The 23,769-nt window shown below is 48.2% G+C and overlaps 2 protein-coding genes across 4 annotated transcripts in view; one reads left to right on the forward strand and one right to left on the reverse strand.

The window, feature by feature from the left end:
• Positions 1–21,830, reverse strand: part of LOC126284505 (rabankyrin-5) — a 499,589-nt gene extending 477,759 nt beyond the window's left edge. For all 3 annotated transcript variants that reach the window (XM_049983482.1, XM_049983481.1, XM_049983480.1), the window contains exons 1-2: positions 21,391–21,830; positions 21,127–21,316 (exon numbers count right to left, since the gene is read on the reverse strand). In XM_049983482.1, the coding sequence (XP_049839439.1) occupies positions 21,127–21,316; positions 21,391–21,409 (209 nt within the window). In that variant the 5' untranslated portion in view covers positions 21,410–21,830. The remainder of the gene's footprint in view (positions 1–21,126; positions 21,317–21,390) is intronic.
• Positions 21,831–22,009: 179 nt separating this feature from the next.
• The window catches only part of LOC126284508 (SWI/SNF-related matrix-associated actin-dependent regulator of chromatin subfamily B member 1), a 124,263-nt gene continuing 122,503 nt past the window's right edge, over positions 22,010–23,769 (forward strand). The window contains exons 1-2 of the mRNA XM_049983483.1: positions 22,010–22,109; positions 22,241–22,346. Of these exons, the coding sequence (XP_049839440.1) occupies positions 22,029–22,109; positions 22,241–22,346 (187 nt within the window). The 5' untranslated portion in view covers positions 22,010–22,028. The remainder of the gene's footprint in view (positions 22,110–22,240; positions 22,347–23,769) is intronic.

A 23,769-nucleotide genomic window follows, 5' to 3' on the forward strand; every position in this document is an offset into this window, starting at 1 on the left:
CACTCGGCGTGCTCGTTTAGAGAGCGAAAGACAGGAGGGTAAGTTGCAGTCGCAGAGCTCGTAGCAAAGTGCACGGCAAGGTGGTCAGCAATGGTGGCAGCGTCAGTGCAGACAGCGCCGTCCAGGGAGATTCCAGGGACACCCATAGGGGTCTGGTATCCATAAATCCACAGGATGCGGGACCACACGAGCGACGGGGAAACACGGGAGCCCAAGGATGAAACATACCTCTCCCAGCACTCCTGCTTACGCCGTGCAATAAGATGACGGGCCAAGGCACAGAGCTTCTTAAGGGCGATGAGGGTCTCCAGAGACGGGTGCCGCTTATGACGCTGAAGAGCCCGCCTACGGTCGCGAATAGTCTCAGCAATCTCCGGCGACCACCAGGGGACAGCCTTCCTCCGAGGGAGTCCAGAAGAGCGGGGGATGGCAGCCTCGGCCGCAGAAATAATTGACGCGGTCAAGACACGGACCACCTCGTCAATGTCACCCTGTGGGGGAGAAGCAATGGTAGCAGCGGAAGTAAAAGCCGGCCAGTCAGCCCTGTTTAGAGCCTAGCGGGGCAGGCGCCCAGAAGAATGACACTGGGCCAGTGACAAATAGATGGGAAAATGGTCACTACCACACAGGTCAGGATGCACTCTCCAGTGGAGGGATGGGACAAGTCCGGGGCTGCAAAGAGAGAGATCGATGGCCGAGAACGAGCCATGGGCCACACTGAAATGCGTGGGAGCACCGGCGTTCAAGAGGCTAAGGTCGAGCTGAGCCAACACACGCTCCACGGCACGACCGCGGTCATCAGAGACAGTCCCACCCCATAGAGGGTTGTGGGCATTGAAATCGCCCAGAAGCAGCAATGGCGGCGGGAGTTGAGCCAGCAGCGCAACCAAGACATGTCGAGGGAGCTGCCCATACGGAGGAATGTAAACAGAGCAAAACGTCAAAACGGTATACCATTACCTTGACCTTCTCAGGCAATAAAGCACCCTCGAAGGCCAAAATAAAGGCACTGGTTGCCACCCTGTTAGTCTTTGGTCCTCTGTGTACACTACGGACAAAATGCACACCACATTGTTCCAAGTCAGCCCTCAGCTTGTCAGATTGTAACAGGAGGTCGCGATGGTAAATAATCCCCTGGACCATATTTAAGCTGCTGTGAGCAGTGACGGTAACAGGGATGTCTCCCAGCTTATCACACAAGAGCAACGTCCATGACTGGGCTGGGGAGGACGTCTTGAGGAGGATGGACCCATTCCTCATTTTAGACAACCCCGCCACTTCCCCAAACTTATCCTCCAGGTGTTCCACAAAAAACAGAGGCTTTGTCGAAGGAAAGGAGTCACCATCAGTCCTGCTGCAGACAAGGTATTGTGGTACATAAGGCTCCGGCTTGGCACTAGATCTGCATCCCTCCCACGGTGCAGCCAACGAGGGGAACGACTGAGGGTCATATTGTGCAGCATCAAATTCAATTCTGCCTCGCTTAGAGACGCTGGTGGCAGTGCAACCACCAGCTTGGTGAGATTTATTGCGCTTCATTGCGCCACATCCACCCAGATGCCACCTACTCCGAACGAGGGCTCTCCCCAAGGGTGCCACCCAGCCAAAGCAATGGGTACCTGGCCGATATCCCATTGCCCGGAGTCCCCGTGCCCCAGACAAGATGGGCACATACTCCTTGGCATGCATGGGGAGGAAACAGCTCTGGCATCTGTAGTGCAATCCCTGCGTGGTCAGGGGGCTACCACCAAGAGGGTACATGACAACCCCACCACAACGGACTGGCTACAGTGCTGGATTTTAGGTGTTGAGAGGGTACACAGTTGTCGTGGGCGCTAAGGAGGGGATTGCGCACAAGACGAGGAGGCAACCCAGAAGACATGGGGTGTAAATCCCGCCACACGACAATAGATAGCATGCAAGATGGTGGTGCACGATGGACCAATAGAAAAACACCACGTAAGGCGTCCTTCCCCAAATGGCACGCACTAACAACGGAAATTTTGAAAATTGCAGGTCAAACCCAAGAGGGGACCATCACATAAGGCCGAAACGTTTGATACTCCTTTTAGTCGCCTCTTACGACAGGCAGGAATACCGCGGGCCTGTTCTTACCCCCGAACCCGCAGGGTGGTTTGAAGAAGAGAAACCAGGATAGGAAAGTGGTCGCTACCATAGAGGTCGTCATGGACCCTCCAACTGAGGTATGGAAGAAGACCTGGGCTACTAAGAGAGAGGTCAATGGACGAGTATGTGCCACAAGTCAAACTAAAATATGTGGGAGCACCAGTGTTAAGGAGGCAAATGTCCTGTTGTACCAAGAGAGCATCAACGTTCCTATCCTGGCCCGAGATCTGACCCCCACCCCATAATGGGTGGTGGGCATTAAAGTCCCCCAAAAGGAGGAATGACGGGGGGAGCTGGGCGAACAAGGCAGCTAGGTCGGCAAGAGGGACAACCTCATCCGGGGGAAGGTAGAGAGAACAGATGGTAAGCTCCATTCCTGCTTGATCTCTAACAGCCACAGCCTCGAGAGCCGTATGAAGTGGCACTGGGGGCACTAGGAACAGTTGCAAGAACATAAACACAGACACCGCCAGATACCCTGTTATGTTCCATACGGTTCTTACAGTAACCCCAGTGGCCACAGAACGAGGGGGGTCTGCCGAATAGGAAACCACCAGGTTTCCTGTAGTGCCAGACAAGTGGCAGGGAAGCGGCACAAAAGCTGTTGGTATCCAACTGTGAAGACATGAAAGAACCTGGGGGGGGGGGGGGGGGAGGGGGGGGGGGGGGAGATAGGTTACACCTTAGAAGCACTCACTGCCACTGATTGTGAAGTGGCCTGATCAACTTCCATAGGAGCTGAGGGCGAGCAACATCTAGCTCCTGAGGGGACACTAGATGCTCCACATCATCTTCAGGTGCAGTGGTGAACTCTTTTTCTGCCTCTCTGTCCTCCTCTATTAGCTTTTTCTTTTTTTTGGTAGGGTCCCGTATGTCCTTCGGTTTATTAGGCTGGGTGGGCTTTTCCGAGCCAGGCTCATGGACCGAGGAAGACCTTGAAGTCCTAAGGCCCTCAGGTGGTGGCTTCTTCAGCCACTGGCTGACATCTAGAGGGGCAGTAACCGTGGAACGGAGGGCACCGAGCGATCCCTTCTGTGCAAGGGGAGCCAGAGGAGGTGGGCACTTATCCGGCTAAGAGGTGGGGACTGAAGTCCTCAAAGAAGGAGAGGTTGTTACTCCCGATGTTGATAACAGGGGAGCAACGGAAGAGGGCATTCCCCAACTACCTGGGGCTGGGGCTGGGGGGAGGAATAGACGGCCGCGCTGGAGGGCCCACAAAAAGCGGCTCAGCTTTGGAGCTTGTCACCAGGGATGGCGACATCGAAGCTGCTGAGGCAAACGTCAATTAAATGCGCACAATGTGAAGTCGGTCGTACTTGCGTTTAGCCTCTGTGTGAGCAAGCCTGCCCAAGGTCTTGTACTCCATAATCTTCTGTTCTTTTTGATAAACCACGCAGTCTGACGAGCAAGGTGAATGTTTCTGTCCGCAGTTGACACAAACAGGGGGCAGCGAACACGGGACGTTGGAGTGGGAGGCACGTCCACAATTGCCCAAACCACCAGCACTTAAAGCAGCGCATGGGAGGAGGGACGTAAGGCTTAACATAACATCGATATATCATCACCTTTATCTTCTTGGGCAGGGTGTCTCCCTTGAAAGCCAAGATGAAGGTGCCGGTCGCGACCCTACTATCTTTAGGTCCCCTGAAGACGCGTTGTACAAAGTGGACACCGCGGCATTCCAGATTTGCACGGTGCTCGACGTCAGACTGCAACAACAGGTCACAACGAAAAATAAGTCCCTGAACCATATTGAGGTTCTTATGAGGCGTAATGGAGACTGCAACATTAACGAGCTTCTCACAAGCAAGCAATGCTCGCGACTGTGCTGGGGATGCTGTCTGTACGAGGACTGTTCCAGACCTCATTTTAGACATGTCCTCAACTTCCACAAAAAACTGAGGCTTTGTGGCCAGAAATGAGTCCCCATCTGTTCGGCTGCAAACCAGAAATCGAGAAGAATATGTCGCACCAGGTAATTCAGACTGCCATTCCTCCCCTGGTGTGGACAGGGAAGGGAACGATTGGGGGTCATACTGTAAAGCATTGAACTTTACTTTGTTGGAGACTCGTGCTTGCGCACTATTCGTATTTCGTTTCATGGTGGTCCCATGAGCAGCTAGGGGAAGGTATGTCCACCCAGACAGAGCCTCGCTAAGCCTAATACAACTGGAGCGGAGGGGGGGGGGGGGGGGGAGGGGGGGGGGGCAGGTTCACCAGAGATCGCCCACTACCAACTGTTCTACCTCAACGGCCATGCATCTCCTCGGCACGCAGCACACCTTGAGACTGAGGTTTTTTTTTGTATAGAGGTTTATACCATCCTCGCGACCCAGGCAGTTAAGCCAAGATCCCCGGGCTCTGTACCGTACAACGTTCCACCGTCGCGCCTTACGGTTGTCATTGAAGCACACTCAGAGCTTACAGTATTGAGGACTGGTGGCGCTTCCCAGTCCCCAGCTCAGGGACCCCAGGGTCGCCAAGCCCATACTCAGCAACTAAATGCTGAGCCCCCAGAGAGGCCCTGGGGTGTGGTTAAGCCTTGTTTCCAAAATATCCTTACTTCCAAGAGTGCTAGCCCTGCACATTCTATGGAAGACCTTCTCCAAGGCATTGAAAGTAGGAGACAAGAAACTGGTGAAATTAAAGCTGTGAGGGCAAGTCATGAGTTGTGCTTGGGTAGTTCAGCTGGTAGAGCACTTGCCTGCGAAAAGCAAATGTCTCGAGTTCAAGTCACAGTCTCTGCCATGAAGTTTCACTTACGTATCGCTCACATAGGAATCATGAGAACAAGATCAGGTTAATTACAGCATGCATGGAGACATTCAAACAATCATTCTTCCCATGCACATGAGAAGAAACCCTATAACTGGTAAAATGGCACATACCCACTGCCTTGCACTGCACAGTGGTTTACAGTATATAAACGTAAATGAAGTCAAAGGCAGAAATGCTGTAATGGCTCAGGGCCCCATACTCAACACTCTCAGACTCAAAAGACTTGAACATTTGATGTAGTGAGATGAGTAAATCCCATTTCAATATGAAGTACTGGAGTGGTGATCACAGCAGTGTCCCCATCAAATCAAGTGTCCTCTCAGATAAAAGGCAAAACAACGGAGAAGGGCTGGAAAGTGACAACTGTTCAAGATGTGGCAACTGCCTTAAGAATCCAACAACAACAAAGTAGTCATGTGAAGAAGTAAGTAAACAACATTGAGTCCATAGCACTAATTCTATTTTAGTCCAATAGATATACAAAACAATGGACATTCCTAAACTTTGGAGGCAAGTGCACATTGTATTAAAGCCAGTAAAGCAAAAAAGAAAGGACAAGTAGCTTCTTCACTCTGTCACACATTTAAGCTTATGGGATGGATAAATATGAGCACAATTTCAGTGACTGTTAATGATAAACCATCTCAGAGCAAGTTTATTTTTTGTTGAAGCAGGTTCTGTCATTTACAGTTCTTACATTCAGTTCGGTTTATTGAGGAGGCATTTGAGAAAAGGAAACTTGCTGGTGTTGCTTTTGATGATAAAGTGAATCAGCGATAAATAATTTAACTGAAACTTTATCAGTTGATAGAGGAGTTCTATTTTACACCCCTTATGGAAATCTCTTCAGAAAAAGAGATTCTACGATAACTTACTCCATGGGGAAAAGAGAAGCTGAAGAAGAAATAGCAGGTTGTTAATATTGTAGAATAACAGAATTCCCAGAGGCAGTGTTCTTACTTCATAATGTTTATAAAAATGACCTGTATATTAATGCTAATGCAATATGGAGATGAAAATTATGCAGACAATATTACCACACCCATACAAGACAGGAACACTGAAAAAATGCAATGTGAAATGACAACGGCTATAGCTGAGCTGTCATTTACTGTCACAGTCCGCCCCGGTAGCTGAGTGGTCAGCGCGACAGACTGTCAATCCAAAGGGCCTGGGTTCGATTCCCGGCTGGGTCAGAGATTTTCTCCACTCAGGGACTGGGTGTTGTGTTGTCTTAATCATCATCATTTCATCCCCATTGAGGCGCAAGTCGCCGAAGTGGTGTCAAATCGAAAGACTTTCACCAGGCGAACGGTCTACCCGACAGGAGGCCCTCGTCACACAACATTTCATTTCATTTACTGTCACAAGAATCTCCTGAAGCCAAATCCATCAATCAGTCTGGTTGGTTTGTGGGGGTTGAAGGGACCAGGCTACAAAGACCATCGGTCCCTTTTTCCACTATCATGAAACATCCACTAGAAACAAAACACAAGCAATGGAGAGGACAAGGGATGACACAGAACAATAGTCGAAGACCAGAAAAGAGGAATTAAACACACACAGTCTTACAGTGGTTGGCCGACCATGGAAACAATAAAATGAAAAGCCAACCACCAAGAGATACACTAAGAAGCCCAATCTAAAACCTCTTATCGAGTGATAAAAGCCCCTAGCATGAATAAAATTCAAAACTAAGTCTGCCATGGCAGTGTCATCCGTTAAAAGTGCGGGGAGTGTTTCTCGCAGTGAAACGTCTGCCTGAGTGCAGTTAAAAGTGGACCGTCCAACAAAATGTGGACTACTGTCAAGTAGTCTCCTTGACAACCTGAAGTTTGTTATGTGAAGGCAGGGTGCACCATTCAGGTACCAAGGACCTTCTGATACAAAACTGAACAGAGATCACACTCCAAAAGGCCAATCTCCAAAGCCAGTGCACTGACCGCCTGTTTGGCCAGTGTGTTAACACATTCATTACCCGGGATGCCGACATGACCCGGCGTCCATATAAAAACCACAGAGTGGTCGCAACGGGCAAGAGTATGGACTCCTGGATAGCCATCACCTTACGAGAGCGAGGAAAACACTGGTTGACAGCTCGTAAACTGCTCAGGGAGTCACTCCAGATAACAAAGGATTCATCTGAGCAGGAGCGGATATACTCTAGGGCACAAGAGATGGCGACCAGCTCGGCAGTGAAAACACTGGAGCCAGTTGGCAATGAGTGTTTTTCAGAATGATTCCCAAGAGTAAGAGCATAACCAACTCGTCCAGCAACCATCAAACCATCAGTATAGACCACATCAGAGCTGTGAAACGCGGCAAAGATGGAAAGAAAGCAGCAGCGGAGGGCCTCAGGACGGACTGTGTATTCGGGCTGTGCCAAATCCAGCGGAAGGCATGGGCGGGGCACACACCATGGGGGTATACGTATATGGGCCCAGAAAGGAGGTGGGAAAGGGAAAAACTCAAGCCCAGAGAGAAGGGCCCAGACGCAAACTGCGATCGTGCACCCAGACCGGGGCTGCCGTTCTGCAACACGGAGGCCGAGTTGGGGAACAGGAGACGATAATTTGGATGCCTGGGCAAGCTACGCACATATGCAGCATAAGTGACCAGTAGTCGTTGGCGGCAAGTCCACAATGGAGGGACACCATCCTCCACAAGTAGGCTATTTACAGGCCTCATGTGGGAAGCTCCAGTTGCGAGTTGGAACCCACAGTGAAGTATGGGGTCAAGCAACCCCAACGCAGAAGGTGATGCCGAACTGTAAGCCAGGCTCCCATAATCGAGACATGACTGAATCAATGCCTGATACAGTAGTAGAAAGGTAGACTGATCGGCATCCCAGCTGGTGCGACTCAAACAATGAAGAGCTTTAAGATGGTGCCACAATGTTTGTTTAAGCTGTTGAATTTGAGGAAGCCAAGTCAACCAGGCATCAAAAAGCAAGCCCAAAAACAGATGCATCTCCAGCACGGCAAGAGGCTCGCTGTCAAGATATAGCCATGGCTCAGGGTGAACAGTGTGATGCCGGCAGACAAGCATGATGCACTTCTTGGCAGCCGAGAACTGGAAGCTGTGCGTGATGGCCCTAGACTGCGCCCTGCGGATAGCGCCCTGTAGCTGCCGTTCAGCTACCGCAATGCCAGTGGAGCTATATTACAGGCAAAAGTCATCAGTATACAAAGAAGCTGATATGGACGTTCCACAGCTGCAGCTAGCCATTGATAGTAACTAAAAATAAGTGGGCACTCAAGACAGAGCCTTGTGGGACCCCATTCTCCTGGACTCGGGCGGAACCATGGGAGGAACCCACTTGCTCAGGGAAGGAACAAAGTTACAGAAAATTTTGAATAAAATGTGGGAGTGGACCCCTAAGACCCCACCCATGAAGTGTGGTGCAGATGTGATGTCGCCATGTCGCATCGTATGCCTTTCACATGTCAAAAAAGATGGCAACCAGATGCTGACGGCGGGCAAATGCCTTGCAGATGGCAGACTCCAGGCAGACCAGACTATCAGTGTCAGAGCAGCGCTTTCGGAATCCACCCTGGAACGGAGCCAGAAGGCCCTGAGACTCAAGTAGCCAACTCAACCTCCGGCTCACCATGCATTTGAGCAACTTGCACATAACGTTGGTGAGGCTAATGTGGCAGTAGCTGTCTACCTCCAGGGCGTTCTTGCCAGGCTTCAACATGAGATGATAACGTTAAGGGGAACTGACCCTCAACCCAGATACGGTTGAAAAGGTCGAGGAGGTGTCACTGGCAGTCCATCAAGAGGCGTTTGTGCATCTGATAGTGGATGCGATCCGGCCGAGAAGCCATATCACGGCAAACGGCTAGGGCACTCACTCACTGAATGGAGCATTGTACAATTCGGGGTGGTGCATATAGAATGAAAGGCTCCGACTTTTGAACTGCTCTTTCAGGGAGGAGAAGGCCTTTGGGTAACTCTTAGAAGTGTAACTCTGAGCATAATGCTCTGCTGAGATTTCTGCAATCATGTCTGATTCAATACAGACTGCTCTATTCAGGGAAAGCCCAGGTACACTGACAGGTGTCTGATACCTATAGAGTAGCTTAATCTTGCACTAAACCTGCAATGGAGAGGTATGGGTGCCAATGGTGGAGACCTACCATTCCCAGTACTCCTGCTTCCGTTGGTGAATAAGGTATCAGGCTCTGGCACAGAGCCTTTTAAAGGTAATGAGGTGTTCCAACGATGGGTGCTGCTTATGACCCTGGAGGGCCTGCCAGCGATCTCTAATCGCTTCAGCGATCTCCAGTGTCCACCAAGGCACAGTCCTCTGCCAAGGGAGCCCGGAAGAACAGGGAACTGCACATTCTGCGGCAGAAATGATGCCAGTGGTGATCGTGTGAACCACCACATCAATGGCACCATGAGAAAGTGGCTCAAGAGTGGCAATGGAGGCGAACATGTCCCAGTCAGCCTTATTGAAAGCCCATCTGCTGGGGCAATGACAGAAAGATCGGAAAGTGGTCACTACCACACAAGTCGTCATGCTCACTCCACTGGACAAACAATAGAAGGCCAGGGTTGCAGACCGAAAGGTCGATGGCTGAGTGCGTGTCATGCACCACACTGAAATGTGTGGAGGCACCATTATTTAAAAGAGAAAGGTCAAGTTGTGCCAACTCTTGCTCAATGAAAGCGCCTTGTCCTGTTACCACCAATCCACCCCACAAAGGGTAATGGGTGTTAAAGTCGCCCAATAACAGAAAAGGTGGCAGCAGTTGGGCTATCAGCGCAGCCAATACATGCTGTGGGACATCACCATCCAGTGGAAGATAGAGACTGCATTAACAGCCTGAGGCTTCCACACATGAACAGCCTCTAAAGGTGTTTGAAGAGGGACACACACACACTGTAAAGAGACTTAAGGACGTAGAGACAGACTCCACCAGATACCCTCTCATAAGCTGCCCGATTCTTTTAATAACCCCAATAGCCACAGAGGGCGGGGGTTCGCATCGCTGAAAACCAAATTTCCTGGAGAACAATGCAGAAGAAAGGGTGAAGTTGTCGGAGCTCAGCAAGGTGGTGGAAAATCTGTTGCAATTCCAATGGAGGATGACATTGTCAGCAACCGAAAAAGGCATGAAGGGAACAAGGAGGCAGATTACGGCACTGGATCACCTGCTGCCACCAACTGAGTACCCCTGCGATCAACTTCCATTGTGTCTGAGGGTCCAGTGAGATCTAGATCCTTAGTGGACACCAGAATCTCCACACCATCCTCAGTTTCAGAGCTGGTAGTTTGCAATGGTGTCTGTGCAAGTTCAATGGTCTTGGAGGTCTTCTTCTTGGACTTTTCTCGCTGCTCCTTGCGTTTCACTGACAGAGGGCTTCACTGATTTAGTCTCTGGGACTGAGGAGGATCGTGAAGCCCTATGACCAGCTGCTTTGGGCACTTACACCACTGGCAGGCATCATCCTTCCCACTGGTGGAAACCTGGGCAGGGAGGGACCCAGCGGACCCCTTCCGAGCACGAGGAGCTGAAGAAGTTAGATGCTTCTCCAGCTTAGAAGTGGGGACGGATGTCCCCGTTGGGTGGGGGGTGCTGCTTCCAAAGTAGGTGGTGCAGGAGCAACAGGGAAGGCAGTGCCCTCCCACGGTCAAGGGGCAGCTGTAGTCTTATGGCTCAGGGAGTTGACAAATTGGTTGGTTTGTGGGATTAAAGGGACCAGACTACTATGGTCATTGGTCCCTTGTTCCATAAGAACTTAAACCACCCGAAGAGAATAAAAAACGAACAACAGGAAAGACAGCAGACGAAACAGGACATCAAATACTCTGACAGAGACCAGACAAAACAAATTAAAACACACAGTGTGACGATGGTTGGCTGACCTTAGAGAAAAATAGGAAAAGCCAACCACCAAGAACACTTTAAAAACTCAGTTTAAAATCAGAGGCTAAAAGCCAGAATCAACACTAAAAAAAAAAACCACTCAGATTAAAGGATAAAAACCCCCTGCCCGAATAAAACACAAAACCAAGTCCACCATGGAAGAGTCATCTGATAAAAGAGCAGAGAGCGTGTCAGGCATTGCAAAAGTCTGCCTGAGCACGGTTAAAAGGGCGCACTCCGACAGAATATGGACCACCGTCAAGGACGCCCCACAACGACAAAGAGGGGGATCCTCACGACACAGTAAATAACTGTGTGTGAGTCGGGTGTGGCCAATGCAGAGCCGACAAAGAACGACTGAGTCCCTGCGGTTGGCTTGCATGGATGACCGCCACACAGTCGTCGTGTCTTTGATGGCACGGAGTTTGTTAGGGGTGGTCAGACCGCGTCATTCAGTATCCCAAAACGAGAGAATTTTGCGGCGTAAGACTGCCCGCAAATCAGCCACCAGGAGGCCAATCTCCAGAGATGGCGCACTGGTGGCCTCTTTCGCCAGGCGGTCAACAGTTTCATTGCCGGGTATACCAACATGGCCTGGGGTCCAAACAAAGACCACAGATCTGCCGCTACGGGCAAGAGTATGCAGGGACTCCTGGATAGCCATCACCAGATGAGAATGAGGGAAACACTGGTTGAGAGCTCGTAAACCGCCCAGGGAATCGCTACAGATAATGAAGGACTCACCTGAGCAGGAGCGGATATACTCTAGGGCACGAAAGATGGCGACCAGCTCAGCAGTGTAAACACTGCAGCCAGCCGGCAACGAACGTTGTTCAGAATGGTCCCCTAGAGTTAGTGCATAACCGACTAGACCAGCAACCATCGAACCGTCGGTGTAGACAATGCCAGAGCCCTGATACGTGGCCAGGATAGAATAAAAGCGGCGTCGGAAAGCCTCCGGAGGGACTGAGTCCTTCGGGCCATGTGCCAAGTCGAGCCGAAGGCAAGGGCGAGGCACACACCACGGGGGTGTACGCAGATGGGCCCGGAAAGGAGGTGGAACAGGGAAACACCCAAGCCAGGAAAGAAGCTGCTTGACATGTACGGCGATCGGACAACCCAACCGGGGCCGACGTTCTGGCAGATGAATGACTGACTGAGGCAAGAGGACACGATAATTTGGATGCCCGGGCAAGCTAAAAACATGGGCAGCAAAAGCAGCCAGTAATAGTTGGCGTCGTAACCGTAGTGGAGGGACACCTGCCTCCACAAGTATGCTGTCCAAAGGGCTGGTTCGGAAGGCACCAGTGGCAAGGCGTATCCCGCTGTGGAGGATTGGGTCCAGCACCCGCAACGCAGATGGGGATGCTGAGCCATAAGCCAGACTCCCGTAGTCCAGACGGGACTGGATTAATGCCTGGTAAAGCCGTAGGAGAGTAGATCGGTCGGCGCCCCACCTGGTGTGGCTCAGGCATCGCATAGCATTTAGATGCTGCCAACACGCCTGTTTAAGCTGCCGAATATGAGGCAGCCAAATCAACCGGGCATCAAAAACCATCCCCAAAAACCTGTGAGACTCCACCACTTTAATAAGCTCGCCGTGAAGATAAAGCTGCGGCTCCGGGTGAACAGTGCGTCGCCGGCAGAAATGCATAACGCAGGTCTTGGCTGCGGAAAACTGAAAACCATGCACTACAGCCCAAGACTGCGCCTTGCGCCCTGTAGCTGACGTTCAGCAGCTGCAATGCCAATAGAGCTGTAGTAAAGGCAGAAGTCGTCAGCATACAGAGAAGCGGAGACAGTATTTCCCACGGCCGCAGCGAGCCCGTTAATAGCTATTAAAAACAGACACACACTGAGAACAGAACCCTGTGGCACACCGTTCTCCTGGACTTGGTAGGAACTATATGAGGCCGCGACGTGCACGCGGAAGGTACGATACGACAGAAAATTGCGGATATAGATCGGCAGAGGGCCCCGAAGACCCCATCCATGAAGCGTAGAAAGAATGTGATGATGCCATGTCGTATCATATGCCTTCCGCATGTCGAAAAAGACAGCAAGCAGATGCTGACGGCGGGCAAAGGCAGTACGGATGGCCGACTCCAGGCTCACCAGATTGTCGGCGGCGGAGCGGCCTTTACGGAACCCACCCTGAGACGGAGCCAGAAGGCCTCGAGACTCCAGTACCCAATTGAAGCGCCGGCTCACCATCCGTTCAAGCAACTTGCAAAGAACGTTGGTGAGGATAATGGGACGGTAGCTGTCCACCTCCAAAGGGTTCTTCCCTGGTTTCAAAATGGGGACAACACGACTTCCCCGCCATTGCGACGGAATCTCACCCTTGACCCAAATGCGGTTGTAAAGATCGAGGAGGCGTCGCTGGCAATCCACTGAAAGGTGTTTCAGCATCTGAGAGTGGATGTTATCTGGCCCAGGAGCGGTATCAGGACAAGCGGCGAGGGCACTTCGAAATTCCCACTCACTGAATGGAACATTGTACAATTCAGGATGGTGAGTGCGAAAAGAAAGACTCCGACGTTCTATCCGCTCCTTAATGGAGCGGAAGCCCAAGGAGTAGTTGGCAGAAGCGGAATTCATAGCAAAGTGCTCTACCAAGCAGTTTGCAATGACGTCGGAGTCAGTACAAACTGCTCCATTCAGTGAGAGCGCAGGGACACTGACAGGGGTCCGATAGCCATAGAGGCGGCGAATCTTGGCCCAGACCTGCGATGGAGTGACATGGAGGCCAATGGTGGACACAAACCGCTCCCAGCACTCCTGCTTGCGTTGGCGGATAATGCAGCGGGCTCGCGCACGCAGCTGTCTGAAGGCGATAAGGTGGTCGATTGAGGGATGTCGCTTGTGACGCTGGAGTGCCCGCCGGCGAGCTTTAATCGCTTCAGCGATCTCAGGCGACCACCAAGGCACAGTCCGCCGCCGAAGGGACCCAGAAGAACGGGGAATGGCAGAGTCGGCGGCAGTAACGATGCCGGTGGTGACCGATTGAACCACTGCATCAATGGCATCGTTAGAGAGAGGCTCAATAGCGGCAGTGGAGGAGAACAAGTCCCAGTCAGCCCAATTCATAGCCCATCTGCTAGGGCGCCCAGAAAACTGACACTGTGGCAGTGACAGAAAGATCGGAAAGTGGTCACTACCACACAGGTCGCCATGCACTCTTCATTGGACAGACGGTAAGAGGCTAGGGCTACAGATGGAAAGGTCAATGGCGGAGTATGTGCCATGCGCCACACTTTAGTGTGTGAAGGCACCATCATTTAAGATCAAGAGATCGAGCTGCGCCAATAAATGCTCAACGATGGCGCAGCGACCTGTTGCCTCTGACCCACCCCACAGATGGTTATGGGCGTTAAAGTCCCCCAGCAACAGGAAAGGTGGAGGCAATTGAGCTATCACAGCAGCCAGGACATGCTGCGCGACATCACCATCCGGTGGAAGGTAAAGACTGCAGACGGTAACAGCCTGTGGCGTCCACACCCGAACAGCGACAGCCTCTAAAGGTGTGTGGAGAGGTACAGACTCGCTGTGAAGAGAGTTCAGGACATAGATGCAGACACCACCAGACACCCTTTCATAAGCTGCCCGGTTCTTATAATAACCCCGATAGTCTTGGGTTTCTCACGCCGTTCCTTGGGTCGCACCGGCTGGGAGGGCTTCACCGATTCAGTCTCCGGGACGGAGAAGGATCGTGAAGCCCTACGACCAGCTGATTGCGGGCACTTACGCCATTGTCGGTCGTCATGGATCTCGCTGGCGGAAACCTGGGAAGGGAGGGACCCAAGGGACCCCTTGCGAGCGTGAGAAGCCGAAGAAGTTGGACACTTCTCCGGCTTAGAAGTGGGGACAGATGTCCCCGATGGGTGGGATGGTGTTTCTCCTGAGGTAGGTGGTGCAGGAGGAACCCAGTGGGTAGAGCCCCCCACTGGCGAGGGGCAGGAGGGGGTTTACTACTCGTCGATCCGGCCACAATTGGAGTAACAGATGGGGCTAGCACAGGTGTTGTAGCAGCAGCAGCGTAGGAAGATGTCATTCTCACAGGATGGAGTCGGTCGTCTTTCCTCTTGGCCTCAGTACAGGTTAGTCGGTCCAGGGTCTTGTATTCCATGATTTTACGCTCTTTCTGGAAAATTCGGCAGTCTGGCGAGCAAGGTGAATGGTGCTCCCCGCAGTTGACACAGATGGGAGGCGGGGCACATGGAGTATTGGGATGTGATGGGCGTCCGCAATCTCGACATGTGAGGCTGGAAGTGCAGCGAGAAGACATATGGCCGAACTTCCAGCACTTAAAGCACCGCATCGGGGGAGGGATATAGGGCTTAATGTCACATCGGCAGACCATCACCTTGACTTTTTCCGGTAATGTATCCCCTTCGAAGGCCAACATGAAGGCACCGGTAACAATCTGATTTTCCTTCGGACCCCGATGAACGCGCCGGACGAAATGTACACCTCGGCGCTCTAAATTGGCGCGCAGCTCTTCATCAGACTGCAAAAGAAGATCCCTATGGTAAATAACTTCCTGGACCATATTTAAACTCTTATGGGGTGTGATCGTAACGGCAACATCCCCCAACTTGTCACAAGCGAGTAACCGTCGTGACTGGGCAGAGGATGCCGTTTGTATCAGGACTGACCCAGAGCGCATTTTTGACAAGCCCTCCACCTCCCCAAACTTGTCCTCTAAATGCTCGATGCAGAACTGAGGCTTTATGGAGAGAAAAGACTCCCCATCAACCCTCGTACAAACTAAGAAGCGGGGCGAATAACTGCTACTGCCATCCTGAGACTTACGTTCCTCCCACGGTGTGGCCAGGGAGGGGAATGTTTTCGGATCGCACTTCTGAGCGTTAAACTGAGCCCGAGAACGCTTAGACACTGCTGGCGGCTGGCCACCAGCGAGAGACGATGTACCACGCTTCATTGTGGGTCATCCACCCTGATGCCACCTACTCCGACCAAGGGCCCTCCCCACGGGCGCCACCCAGCCACGCCAAGAGCCACCTGGCAGGAGGGCTGTTGCCGGGAGTCCCGATACCCCAGGAGGATAGGCATCTACTCCTTGGCATACGTGGGGAGTTAACGGCGCAGGCATCAGTAGAGCGATCCCTGTGTTGTCAGGGGGCTACAACCAACAGGGTACATGGCGGCCCCCACCACAACGGACTGGCTACCGTGCTGGATGTTAGGTAACATGTGGTCCATGGTCGCCGTCGGTGCAGAAAGAGGCACTGCACAGTGCAAGGTGTTATCTGCACGTAGAAAAAGAGTCATGTCCAAGAGATGGCAAGCGGACAGGACTGCAGTTCAACGGTGTATAAGCTGGTGAAAGGTCTGATCGCAAGATGGACACAATGCACCAAGTAAGGCGCCCTTCCCCAATCGGCTCGCTCTTCGGAAAATTTTGAGAGATGGAGGTCAAACCCAACAAGGGACCAGCATATAAGGCCGAAAAGTTTGAGACTCCTTTTAGTCGCCTCTTACGGCAGGCAGGAATACCGCGGGCCTATTCTAACCCCCGAACGGCATAAGAGGAAGTCATTCGCACAGGATGGAGGTGTTTATATTTCCTCTTAGCCTCAGTGTAGGTCAGTCAGTCCAGGGTCTTATATTCCATGATTTTCCGCTCTTTCTGTAAAATCCTGCAGTCTGGTGAGAAGGTGAATGACGCTCTCCGCAGTTGACACAGATGGGAGGCAGGGCACATGGAGTATTGGGATGTGATGGGCGTCCGCAATCTCGACATGTGAGACTCGAACTACAGCGGGAAGACATTTGGCCAAACTTCCAGCACATCGGGGGAGGAGTATAGGGCTTGACATCACAGCGGTAGATCACCACCTTGACCTTGTCAGGCAATGTATCACCCTCGAAGGCCAAGATGAAGGCACTGGTGGCAACCTGATTATCCCTCGGACCCCGATGAACGTGCCAGATGAAATGAACACCTTGTCGCTCTAAATTGGCATGTAGCTTGTCATCAGACTGCAAAAGAAGGTCTCTATGGAATATAACATCCTGAACCATATTTAACCTCTTATCGGAGGTGATGGTAACTTGTCACAAGCGAGTAATGCCCGTGACAGGGCAGAGGTTGCTGTTTTTATCAAAACTGACCCAGAGCGCATTTTAGACAAGCCCTACACCTCCCCAAACTTGTCCTCTAAATGCTCTTCATAGAACTGAGGCTTAATGGACACAAAGTATTCCCCTTCAGCTCTTGTACATACTAGGTAGTGGGGTAAATAAGCTTCACTGCCATTCTTAGCCTTTCGTTCCTCCCATGGTGTGGCCAGAGAGGAAAACAATTTGGGGTCACAAGTGTTTGCATTAAATTGAGCCCTGGAACGCCTAGTGCCTGCTGGCGGCTGGCCACTAGTGGCTTCTTATGATAGGCAGGAATACCGCGGGCCTATTCTAACCCCTAGACCCGCACGGGGAATCAATCACTCTAAAGGGCACATACTGACTGTAAAATACTGTGAAGCACTTAAGACGCTGAATGTGTGTTGACATTAGTAGAACCTGCAACATAACCACCACCATGAATCTGGTATTCAAACATCACTGTCTCACAATGAGAAGCAAAATGCACACCAGATGTGACCTCCTCCAAGAGTTAACTTATTAAATATATGGTGGACGTGGTAGCCGAAGCTGAGAATAGGTAATGTCAGCCTCAAAGTTTAGAGAATTTGTCAGTCTTGATACACTTCTACACGGTGACGTATCCTGTTCCCTTAATGACATTTTCACTCTGTAGCACAATGTGCGCTGATATGAAACTTCCTGCAGATTAAAACCGTGTGCCGGACTGGGACTCGAACTCAGGACCTTTGCCTTTTGTGGGCAAGTGTTATACCATCTGAGCTACCTAAGCACGGCTCAAGCCCCATCTTCACAGCTTTAGTTCTGCCAGTATCTCGTTCATACCTTCCAAATTTTACAGAAGCTCTCTTGTGAACCTTGCAGAACTAGCACTCCTGAAAGAAAGGATATTGCAGAGACATGGCTTAGCCACAGCCTGTGAGGACAGGCCGTGAGTCATGCTTGGGTAGCTCAGAGGGTAGAGCACTTGCCCCGCAAAAGGCAAAGGTCCTGAGTTCAAGTCTCGGTCTGGCACACAGTTTTAATCTGCCAGGAAGTTTCATCCTGTTCCCTTATTGGATAGACCATCCCACACAAAGCATGCCAACTTAAACCTGATGGTTAGTCTCAGTATTGGACTTCTAAGCCAACCCTAGTACACCTAACACAATGAGAGTAGTTGCCACAGGAAGAGGGGGAAGAAACTAATATATTCTCAAAATCTTCCATATTAGCATCATCCTGCTAGATCCAAACTCCATTAGATTTTTAAAAAATAAACAGGTCTACTATAAATGATTCATTCAGGTTCAAAGTTCTATATTTTCCAGGTGTGTACAAATATGACTGACATTTGAATAGAATCTTAAACTCACTGAGTTTGTGGTGTGCCCACCTGTTGGCATTACAAATGCAGTGCATTGACACGATGGTCAATGAGCAAGAAACAAGTTTCAGTGTGCTCGAATATGCAGGATGTATATCTGTTACAATAGTGAAGCATGCATTCAGAAGGAATTACAGAAAAGAACTGCCACACAGACAGAACATTGGGCATTAGTGTTGTCAATTTAGGGACACTGGTTGTGTCTGTAAACAGAAAGTATTGATCACCAAGTGTCACGATGTGGGAAGCACTTCAGGTTCCACCAAGCTGATAATTGCCAATGAAGCACTCTTCAATTTATCTGGAACTGTTAAGTATCACAATGCGAAAATGTGGGGCTCCAGAAATCAATGTTTTCTATGCAAAGTCACAAACGAAGCTGTAGGAACCATTTATCCTTCTGTAAGCAGACTGACTGGTATCTCTTACCCAGATGTGTTCCAGATATGCTTATTTCCACAACTAGCTGCTGATTTCGAGAATTTCATCCTCCAACAATATGGGGTACCCACCACTAGGGCAATGATGTTTGTCACTACCTCAACGATGAACTTCCCCATCATTGGATTGGGTGTAGTGGTGAAGATGAAGTAGTTTCGTTTCTTTGTCCCTCCTGATCATCTGTTCTAATGCCTTGTGATTTTTTTCCTTTGGGATACATCATGGAATGTGTTTATGTACCAGCTCTGCCAAGAAAATGGGAATAGCTCAGAGATCAAATCCATGCTGCTGTGCTGACCACTGACAGGGTGTTGCTACATGTGGAATGGAAGAAATTTTATCATCAATTGGATGTGTATTGTGTGTCCAGAGGGGCACTCTTACAACCTTTGTTGTACAGTGCAAATTGAAAACCTGGAGAATTTATGGTTTTATTAATGCACCAATCATATTTACATATGTAATACTTTGTTAAATACAGAGATCTGAAAACAAATGAATCATTTATAGTAGCCCTGTTTGATACGGCCAACACCCTGACAAGAAAACCAAGATGTTAACAGACCTTAAAAGTGGGAAACGAGATATTTTCAACCTCTCAGTTCATGTAAGGAAACAACACACACCTGATTACCACCTACTTACATTTATATGAAAATTTATTAACAGGCTTTCGGCCAGAATTTTGAATACCAAAATGAATCTAGAACGCTAGCAACTGCAATTTGAATCATAATAGATACTGTGTGTTTCTGTGCAGAACAACAAAACCTCAACGTGACTGATGTGTAAAATTGTGGGACAATAATGCATAACAGAATACTTACTAACAGTGATCACCAAAGCTGTTAATGCCATCAAACACTGAGTGGAAATGGTGTAATTCAAGCACAGAAAAATAATCATCATGAAAATGCACACATAAACACTCATTATAGCAACACAGAGCAATGTTATTTTAATGGAAGTATAAGCTAGAGACTGGCATTTCAGTGAGTTGAGTGATAGGAGCCAGCTAACTCCTCATTCCTTGGGTTCCATGTGCTTCCAGTGTTATCCATTTTACAGCTACATAGGCCTACAGGCAAAGTAAGTAAGTAAGTTACATAATGAGATAGCAGAAGGAGAACTGAACACAGAATGATTTATAACAATTACATGACCCTGTATCTTGCCCCTTCTAGTTGACAACACTGATTTACCTCCCACCCAAGCCCCTTCAACTCACTGACCTCTGTCAGTGGCAGTTATTTTATTTCAGCTATAAAGTTTAGTTTACAGTTCTCTTAAAATGAGGTACAATTCACTGAAAGAAGTTCTCAACTTTTACAAAGCATGTAATGGATCTATAGATACCAGTATGACAGCAATTTGTGTTTTCCAGTTATTTGGCAACTAAAGTCAGATGTAGGGGAGAGTAACTGCATGTACAATAATAAACAAATGTGAATTTATAATGCTGAAGCTGTGTTGAGCAACAAACTTTTGTTTACTGTTTTATGTTTAACACTGCACTAGCTATTATCCTACAAATTCCAATGGAAAAACTGTATAATTAGTTTTAATGGCTTATGATATTAAGACAGATGACTCTTAATTCAAGATACCTATTCTACACTTCGATCAATCCTTTTTACACCAAGTTGATGTACCAGCTTTATTAAGTGTTCTAGAAACATTCCAAAAATGTCAAGTTTTCCATAGAAGAAAGGAGGTTTGCAGTGTTTAATATTACTCTCAAGCCCTGTATTAAAACGAGTGTATGCAAAACACTAAGTTGCACAGAGAGAGAGAGAGATTCCATGGACTGCTTCGAGAGAAGTCAGTGAACACCTCTTGTGTAAGATAACTGACTATTGTGTTCAAATCAAATTTATGGATTATTGACCCTCTTTAAGCCTTGATCCGGCATTCAGACGTGAATTTAATGTTGACAAAAATTTTAGACGGAACAAGAAGAGAAAAATAAGTGTTTTACTAGATCAATGTGTAGGCATTATAGCCCACTGTGATCAGAAATGGGTCGGTTTTGTGGGAAGAATTGTTTGAAATTAGGTGCTGAAAGCAAGTAAGTTTGTAATAACAGATCAGAGCAAGTGAATCAACGAGTAAACTATCAGTTTGGTTGTGTTCTTTAATGAACATAGTATTTTTTTACATATAAAATATGACAGTGAAATCCAAAGCAGGAAGAAGAATCCAGAATGAGATTTTCACTCTGCAGCGGAGTGTGCGCTGATATGAAACTTCCTGGCAGATTAAAACTGTGTGCCCGACCGAGACTCGAACTCGGGACCGGCACACTCGGTCGGGCACACAGTTTTAATCTGCCAGGAAGTTTCAGGAAGAAGAATCTTTATTGCGGGAGACAATCACACGTTAAAGGCTAATCATTTTGTTCATTACCTGTATAGCTGTTGATTGAAGAGACTTGCTACTGTCCTCAACAGTCTGGAAACGAAACTATTTTCGTTCAATTCTCCCGCAGCAGCTGCGGCTAGAGCGTATTTCCTCTCTAATTCGTTTCCATGTGCCTGGAGTTTGACATATTCTTCTTTCAGTAAAGCTAGGTGCTGCTGAAGCTTTGCGATTTCACCTACAACAGTTTTTCGGCATTAGTATAAAAACCTTTAGGACTACTCCCAATGTAAATCTGAATATCTTGATTACCCTTTTCCGAGGTTGTCATCGCTTCGGTGAAGGCTGATGTTCGTAAACAACCTAAAACTCCACTACTAAGACACCCGTAAGAACACCAAACATTCCAACTCTAAACTTCGGCAACCCACAGTACCGCTACCCCTAAATTGACGCCCACAAGGACTCGACTCCTAGTTATCAATTGCCCACAGATACTGTAGCACACAGTATGTAGAATTCTGCTTACTTTACTTCTTAATAGCAATCAACATACACAAAAAGACGACGATACTGTTTTGAATTAAGACGTGTATCCTTTAAGAGAACGCCTGATGCATACTACTCTTTAAATAATGTCATGCTACCGGCAACAGTAACCGATACACTTCTATATCGATTCCTGTAAACCAAACTGTCTCGCCACTTGACAGCTGTATCCAAAGATTTTAATACTATATAGAGATCACTGGTTAAATGACTACGCCAAAGGCGTTGTTACACTGTGCCAAACATAATATAGATGGCAGATATTGCTTCACTTCCGTTGGAGCGTCCCTCTTGTCTGTACTTTCTGCAAAGAGAGTGCTTTGTAATTCGTCCGAAGTGAAATCTGGTGGCGGTATTATCGGTGATTTGTTTTGGTTGTCGCCTGTTGTGTGTAGGCAAGAATGGCTATTAGAACTTATGGTGACAAACCTATTAGTTTTCAAGTTGAAGAAAATGGGGAATATTACTGTATTGGATCGGAGGTACACCTTTAATTTTCTAATTATAGTCTTTCAAAATTCTCTGTAATAACCGCTTGTAAATCCTGCTGCAATGATGCAGTCATATTTAGTTAACAATGATTTACTACTGAGCGAATGTAATTGTTGTGTAGGTCGGCAATTACTTGCGGCTGTTCCGTGGGTCGCTTTACAAGAAGTATCCTGGAATGTACAGGAGAAGTATAACAAACGATGAAAGGAAGAAATTGGTCGAAATCGGTAAGTAAACAGTATGAAATTGCAGAATTTTCGCCAGTGTTCCGTATTTTTTTTTTTACCATGTTTTCAGAAAAGAAATGAAGCAACATGTTAAATGTTCCCGTACTCGGCGTAATCGATCGCATGTTAACAACTATTTCGCTATTGTTGCACTGGCCGATGGTAATGAAGTCAAGCTGTAAATTTGCTGTTTAGTGCTAGATAACCCAATGTTTGTAATTTTTAATAGTAGCAACTGTTACGTTAGTTTGTTGCCGCTTGTTTAGAAGCATTTTGTTAATGAATGTGGACGGTATAACCATTCATTTCATAAGTCCAGAGGAGGAACCATTTCCAAGCTAAAAGTGTGATGGGATAGATGAAGAATCGGTAGACGTGAGTGTACGGGGACGTGAAAGTTGCTGAATGAAGCCTGATATAATTTATGGTGCCAAATGTAGATACATGTGAGTTTATTGCATTGGAGAGAGATCATGTTATTGCTTGGAATTGAGGGTATATATGTCTGTAAGGACATGCTCATCAATATAATTGAATTGTTGCAAGTGTATTGGTCAGTGTTTTTTTGCCTCTGATTCATTGGGAGGAACAAAAAGTTATATAGGCCTAATGTCCAAGTCCCATAATCATTTGCTGCCCCATGGTGTTAGTGTAGAATCTGCAACTCACACTTTTAAGCTTATTTTGAGGACAAAAAAGAAAAATGCAAGTTCTAATCGTGCCATCGGTTGAGATAAACGTTTGTTTTTTTTTTTTACAGGAAATTTTTCTCATAACAATGAGATTCCCCATTACACTGGAACATACGTCGAAAATGCAGTAAGCAAATGTCAATATACATATGTTAAGTGAATAACAATACTTGGATATAACTTTGCATAGATTTGCATATGATGATAGCACTGGTAGCTGAATGTAAAGAGTCTCCAGAAGGCTGTAAAGGCATGAACAAAGTATTCTCAGAAAGGTATATTATGAAAATTAATAAGAAGAGAAGCAAAATCCTTGTATGTTGTAAAGTTCCAATAGCTGCAAACTCACATGTGGAAACCTACATGAGCTGCTCACATTAACGACCATTAGGAACAAAGCTTTGAACTATATCAAAAGTCAACATAACAAGCTCATTGTTGACAATACTCCCACTCTTGTTTCATTGATATTGTTTATGAGGAAATTCACACAGCTTTTCTATTTGATGTGAATTTGTTTCTTGTTAAAGGTTTTGGAAACAGATCTGCCAGCTGTTTCTATCAGAACAAATGTCAGTGTTGTTGTTTCCAACAAATTGATGTATACAGTATGATTTTGCTGAATTGATATAAATTGCAGGAAATGATTGCCAAGAGGGCAGTGGATATACATGTGCCCAGGGAATTACACTGTATTGGAGGTGCAGATAACAGATCTTTCGCAGTGCAGG

Source organism: Schistocerca gregaria, chromosome 8 (assembly GCF_023897955.1).
Source record: "Schistocerca gregaria isolate iqSchGreg1 chromosome 8, iqSchGreg1.2, whole genome shotgun sequence".
NCBI lineage: Eukaryota > Metazoa > Arthropoda > Insecta > Orthoptera > Acrididae > Schistocerca > Schistocerca gregaria.